Source organism: Gastrolobium bilobum, unplaced genomic scaffold (genome assembly GCF_033153095.1).
Source record: "Gastrolobium bilobum isolate Gb01-03AN ecotype WA unplaced genomic scaffold, APGP_CSIRO_Gbil_v1 utg589, whole genome shotgun sequence".
In the NCBI taxonomy this organism is placed as follows: domain Eukaryota; kingdom Viridiplantae; phylum Streptophyta; class Magnoliopsida; order Fabales; family Fabaceae; genus Gastrolobium; species Gastrolobium bilobum.
In genome coordinates this window covers 422033-428746 of record NW_026898229.1, presented here as the reverse complement: position 1 = coordinate 428746, position 6714 = coordinate 422033, and the positions used below count along the sequence as shown (strand labels likewise).

General features: G+C 33.4%; 1 protein-coding gene across 1 annotated transcript; it reads left to right on the top strand.

The window, feature by feature from the left end:
- Positions 1-3632: 3632 nt before the first annotated feature.
- Positions 3633-5971, top strand: LOC133314056 (non-classical arabinogalactan protein 31-like). Its single transcript, XM_061515491.1, has 2 exons — positions 3633-4014; positions 5676-5971. The coding sequence occupies exons 1-2, from the start codon at positions 3633-3635 to the stop codon at positions 5969-5971; spliced, it is 678 nt and encodes a 225-aa protein (XP_061371475.1).
- Positions 5972-6714: the final 743 nt, after the last annotated feature.

Below are 6714 nucleotides of genomic sequence, written 5' to 3'. Positions count from 1 at the left end.
TGAATTCAAGCAAGTTCTTCATCTACGTTATTTATTTGCTTGCTTTTGTTGCTACGATGTACTTGACCTTGGTAGTCGAAAGAAAAACACATTTTTAAAGTTTTTATTGGCATGAAACATCTCCCCCTACAAAGTTAGTCAGATAGTTGTCTTCAACTTCTTGGAGTCGGTATCTCCTTATATATCGACATCAGAGCAGCCTTTTAGCTCGACCTTAATTTCTCCAAAATAAAGGCATAAATTGTTTGTACCTTGGAGGTACCTAAAGATCCATTTGATAGCTTCCTAATACTCCTTGCCTAGATTCTATAGAAACCTGTTTTGCAGACTAGCAGAATAGGTAAGGTCAAGTCTTGTATATAACATAGCGTGCATTAAGCTATCAATGACTAGCTAGTATGGGATAATAAACATTTTGTCCTTGTATTTGTCACTAATCCAACAATGCTTCTAACTAAGTTTGATGTGTTCATTTTAATGAAGCTATATTCCATCATTAAGGATTCAAACTTCTTGTATCACTGCCTGGGTACTTGCTTCAATCCATAGATACATTTCTTAAGTCAGCTTACTAAGTTTTCTTTTCTTGGAACTCTGAACTCGTCAAGTTATTCCATATAGATTTCTTATTCAAGGTCGCCATGAAGAGATGTCACCTATCTATTTAAACTCCAAGTCTGTGGAAGCTAACATGCCTAGTACAATGCAAATAGATATATCATCTTCACAATGAGAGAAAATATTTCTTCAAAGTCCACACATTTGTTTTGATTGAACCCTTTGACTATAATTATTTCCTTGTACCTTGGCATTGGGTTATTCTCTTAAGCTTTAAGTTGGAACACCCATTTATTTTTGAGGAGCTCGTCTTCCTTTAGCTAACTCGACCAATTTGTATGTGTGATTTTTATGTAAGACTACAATTTGCCTTGCATAGCTTTCTCCCATTCTTTGCTCACAAAGCTCGTTATGGCCTCTTCAGTAGCTTTGTGGTTTTCCATCTTAAGCAACATCAGCATATTCATTAGGTGGACACTTTGTAGAAGGTCGTCTAACTCGGGTAGAATGCCGAGTTTGAGTTTAATGCTTAGAGTCTGACTCATTAGATTTCATCTCAAACTTCTAGACAACCTAGTTATTGTTCTCCTTCACCTATACTTGGTGGCCCTTCTTGTTGTTGACTAACTCATTTATTGTTCGGTATAATAGTTTCTCCCCATACTTCAAATCGGATAGGAGCAACGAGGTCTACGCGAGAAGCAACCAGAACTTTGGGCTTATTGATATCTTCAATTTTTCGGTCATGATTGAATAATACATCTTGGCTTCTTATTATCTTTCTGTTAACGAGGTCCCAAAGTTTGAATTCAAATTTTCTTCTCAGATATTTGAGATATACACATTCTTTTGTTTTTGCATCAAGTTTAGTTTTTTCATCTTTACTAATATGAATGAAAGCTCGGTATCAAAAGACTTTTAAGTGTCCATAAAAAGCTTTCTTGCTCGTCTATACTTCTTCTGGAATTTCTCTTTTAAGTGGTCTAGAAGGTGATAAATTGATAAGATCAACAAAAGTTTGACAATTTTTCCCTTAAAATGATTTTGGCAGCTTGACATGTGAAATCATGCTTCAAACTCGTTCTTCTATGGGTCAGTTTATTCTCTCCGATACCCTATTTAGTTGTGGTGTCTTGGATGACGTCTTTTCCAGCTTAATAATGTCGTCCTGCAATGAGATTCTAAAGGGCATCGGTACTTCACTCCATTGTTAGCTTGGATCACTATAGTTTTTCCCGGTCTCTCTTTCAACCAGGGTATGGAATTCTTTGAAAGCTTGAAGTAACTGGTGGTTATAATTCAACAAATACACCCCTGACTTCCTAGGAAAAGTCATCAATAAAGAAACAAAATAGTATGTACCACCTTGTCATCTTTCTGACATAAAACAAATATCCGTGTTAAGTTGTTAACTAAGCGCCTGTTTGGTGAACAAACTCTGTCAGTCAGTATTTAGAGTCCTTTCTTGCTCATGTGACTAAGTCTTTTGTGCCATAATTCCATATTGGATTCATCTTGCTCATACGTATTTTTATATTGTTAGATAGTTTCATTAAATGTGGCAAAACACATCTAACTAAATGCCACTTTTCTTTGTAGTGATAGGTGAACAAAAGTAGTGTTATTTATTAAAAAAAAGGTGTTGCAATTTTTTTTAAGACCATTCCAGCTGTGGCCCAACAATATTTTTTCCTTGTAATTACGTCTGTTCCCATTTCAACCTACACAAAAAATGCTGGAGAAAGAAAAATGTTATTAGTATAAAAAAAATTTATTTTTATTAAGTAATATTTAATTTAGTTAAAATTATTCAAGTTATACAGCTTTTTAACAATCTTCTTCACAGGAAGGGGGATTATAAATTACACAATCCCAAATGCATATCCTAGTTTTCATTTTTGTTCGTCAGCTAAAAGGTTAAAGTAAAAGGCAAATCTGCGTCTATACCGAAAAAAAGAAAGGCAAATCTGCCCGAGTCCTTGTGCTGTAAGGTATAAAAATATTTTTCAATCTTTGTAACGTTGAATTTTATGTTTTTAAAAATAATAATACATCTAATTTCTATTCAAATATTCATTAAATATTTAAAAAATATTTTGAGAGAATATATCTAAACTTGACGTACTATTTTTTGTGCGATTAAAAGTACCATATTCCCTCATCTTCCATTTTCTTAATTCAGATTCACACTTTCCAAATACCGGACAGAAAGATCTTTCTCCACATGTCACATCTATTCTTGCATTTCTATGCTTTTTGACCTTTTTCTACATCGCCTGATTGATGTTTCAGATTTTTGCTTTACTTTGCTTTTTAATGGGGTTTTACTTTGATTAAGGTCAATACTTTTTCTTTCTTTTTTTTACTAATATAAGTGCTATTTTGAAGCAAGACTATTCTGTAATAAAAAAAAATACAGCGCTATTCCAGAAGTCCTTGGAAACTCCTCCCTCTGCCTTGCAAGAAGTGCAAAATTCCCAATATTAGATAACGAGAACCTATCATGTGCACTCATTATGCCACTTGTCTAGCCAGATATCATTTTCTTTTTCTTTTCCGATCATGGTTAATAATTATCTATTTTCTTTATAGAATTTTATGAATAATTTAAAAATACTGAATAGTGAATTCATTTTATTTTTTAATAAAACATTAGTAACAACTGCCTTAAAGTATTGATTGTTAAAATAAAGTTAAACAATTTAAAAAATTATTTAACATTTTAAAATTTAAAAAAAAATCTGCATACGAATAGTAATATCTTAACATATTATTTCTCAATAGTCAAATCCAATTCCCTCTTTTCGGATTACTCTTCTTCAATTCTCCTGTCTCACATAGCCCTTTCCCTAGTTCACTCTCTTTCCAACCTCCATATCAAGCGCTAGTTAGCAATAATCCATAGTTAAATACTTTTTTTTTTTCACAAATTTTGTTTATATATGAACAAAAACCGCAGAGAATCTGGGGATCGACCCCTATAAATGAACCTCCCTAAATTCACATAATACCAACATCACTTCCTTTCTCCTTCTCACTCTTTAAAATAGTTTGCTTCCTCTTCTCTAGCAACAATGGGTGTGATATTGTTGCTTCTCTTAGCAAGTTCTTTCACTGTGTTTGCTTCTCCTACACCACCCCCACTTCATCCTCCACCCCCGCCGTTTCATCACATACCGGTTGAACCACCACTTCACGCCCACTCTCCTCCACCACCCCCACTTCATCCTCCACCACCGTCCCCTTTTCACCCACCGGCCCATGCTCCTTTTCACCCTCCTACTCCTCCTCATGTCCAATTCAAGCCTCATGTTCCCCCACCTCCTCCTCATTACACTGTTCGCCCACGAGGGCGTCCCTTCCCTAATCCCTTGTTGGAAGTTCAAGGTGTTGTTTATGTTAAGTCATGCAAGTATGCTAACTTTGACACCCTCACGGGAGGCTCACCAGTACTTGGTTGGTCTCAACTCCAAAGCTTTCTCTTTCTCCTGGAAAAAAATATAAAAAGTTTACATTATTAATTGCATGCTGTTAAATCAAAGTACATATTTTAACTCTCCCAAGCTTCTATTACGGAAATTTGAGTTCTTTTCCTTTTTATTTAGTTTGAATAATGATGTTATATATATATATATATATATATATATATATATATATATATATATATATATATATATATAATTTATCAAATGATGATAGCTCAGTTGTGGTGCATATGAGAGTTGAGCAAGCAGTAGGGATGAGAGCTTGTATTTGATATCTTCAGTATCATTTTTTGAAAGGGGTTTAAAGTCTTAACCTTGAACTCTCCCCGAACAAGATTGTCTCCTGTAAATAATATATGGGCTTATCATTTTTCAAGCTGCCAGAGATAAAGTTATCTCCGGCTACTAAATCATAACCGTACAAAGATGGATCAATGGTGATAAAGGAAGAGAGAAAAAATAATAATAATAACCATTCAAAAGTGAATCAATTAATATAAGGAAATAAATAAATAAAACGACGTAGTTTTGGGGTAGCCGGAAATAACTTTATCTCCGGCAGCTTGAGAAACGTTTTTCCCATAATATATATGTGATTTATCCAGAAAAATAATACAAATGTAATTTATTTATTTTTTCATATCACATCACAATTTATTTATTTTTCACTTTTTTCCTGCTTCTAATGGTTCACATGATTTTTTGCGATAGAGTAAACTCTTTTTTTCTTTTAGATTACAAGGAATTTAACACAACACCCTACACTACATACACTCCTAACATATACACCCCACACCACTAGGCTAACCCTAGTGGATCGCGATAGAGTAAACTCTATCAATAACATTTTCGCCGTTCAAACCATATAGCATTTAACTTTTTATAATTCTAGTGTATTGAATGAGATAAATTAAGTTCTTTCCACTCTCATTCGTTTTTATTTTCCTGTTTTTCACCTTCAAGTATTTTTTGGCTAGCATTAGGATGTACGTAGACCTAATTTTATCCTTGTTTACGTAGACAACAATTTGTCCCTACATCCTTTTGAATATAAGATTAATCTAACTAGCCTAAGGTTCCACAAGGCTAACATTGTTTTCTTTTTTGTATTTGTTAGAGAATAATATAAACTATTAAAAAAATCTCCACCCAACGTCTTAAAATTTTGTGTTGAAATAGTTCATTACATGATATCAGAGTTTTAGTGACACAAGGTCACGAGTTCGATTCTTATCTTACCCACTTTCTTGTGGAATTAAATAAGCATGAGGTAAAATAAAAAAAATAAAAAAAAATTGGACCTATGTAATATCTACACTTCAAGTCCAAAGAACTCTTGCGTGAGAGGATGTGTTAGAGAATAATATAAATCATTTAAAAGACTCTCATACAACGCCTTAAATTTTTAGGTTGAAATGATTCTTTACATACTGTCGGAGAGAGAGAGAAATGCTGGTGTGGCATAAGCGTTACCCTAAAATTACTTTGTCGTTTAATTAAAACCTCATGGTTACCGAGAATATATGACATCGTTGTTAGGACCTTTTGCATCATTGGAATAACAATGTTATGAATCCTTCATGTTAAACGACAAATGACCAATGTGTTAACAACTTAATATTGAAATTGCAGGTGGCGTTGTGGAGCTGCGATGCTACATCAACAAACACAAATATGTCGTACCAGCCAAGACTGACAAGAAAGGTTACTTCTTACTTCAAGTCCCAAGGAGCATCACCACTTCTGGAGTTCACAACTGCAAAATCTTTTTGGTAAGTGCACCTGGTGGCCTGAAACCCACTAATCTCAATGGTGGTGTCACTGGTGGTGTCCTCAGGGCAGAGCTCCCAAGTGTTGAACGGAAGAAGCTTCCTTATGTGCTCTACGATGTTGGACCCTTCGCATTTGAGCCCAAATGCCCTCGCTAAACAAATTTGGATATAGACAATTCAAAGTTAATTTATATTGACCTATGTTGTTTTTAATCTTACGCCTTTGTGTTTCAACTTTATTTTGTTTCCAGTTGTATGTATGTGTTTGAATTATTATTATACAATAAAAAGTGATACTGTGTACGTGATAGATGGTTCTCGTAAGAATTAATTTTAGTATCATAAAATGTTGTTTATGGCTTTTGTTCAATTTGCTGCCGCGTCTAATTAAATTTGTCAGTAGTGTTGTTTTCATTCCTGAATCTTGGAAGTTTCTAAGTTAAATAGATGCTATTTATTCGTGGTCAAAACTGAAGACCTTGTTTTCCGTAAGATCTACCGTGATATCAGATAGCATATTCTTAATCTTAATATATATATATATATATATATATATATATATATATATATATTTGAAAAGAATATATTTATTATTTATAAATATTTTTTTCCTTATTTCATTAGAATTTGGATTATGTCTGAGTTAAGCTCATTAGTGTTTCTTTATATATTATACTCTCCTAAGTAAATTCAATATATAGATTTATTTCAATGTTTCTTTCTTCTCTTGTTTCTCTACGTAGTATCAGAGTCTAACAAGAGGAATCCTTGTTCACATTTCCTTATTTCTTTTTTCCATAATTTTAATATGGTAGTAGAGAAATATCACCCACCGTGAAGGATTGTCTTTCTTTCTCTCTTTGATCCGTTTTTTTTTTTGTGAATCGAATGTTCGTTGT

Excerpts from the sequence above, each read along its gene's own strand:
- LOC133314056 (XM_061515491.1), top strand. The coding sequence starts at position 3,633 with ATGGGTGTGATATTGTTGCTTCTCTTAGCAAGTTCTTTCACTGTGTTT. Across the intron at positions 4,015-5,675 it reads GGGAGGCTCACCAGTACTTG|GTGGCGTTGTGGAGCTGCGA; the intron begins GTTGGTCTCAAC and ends TTGAAATTGCAG.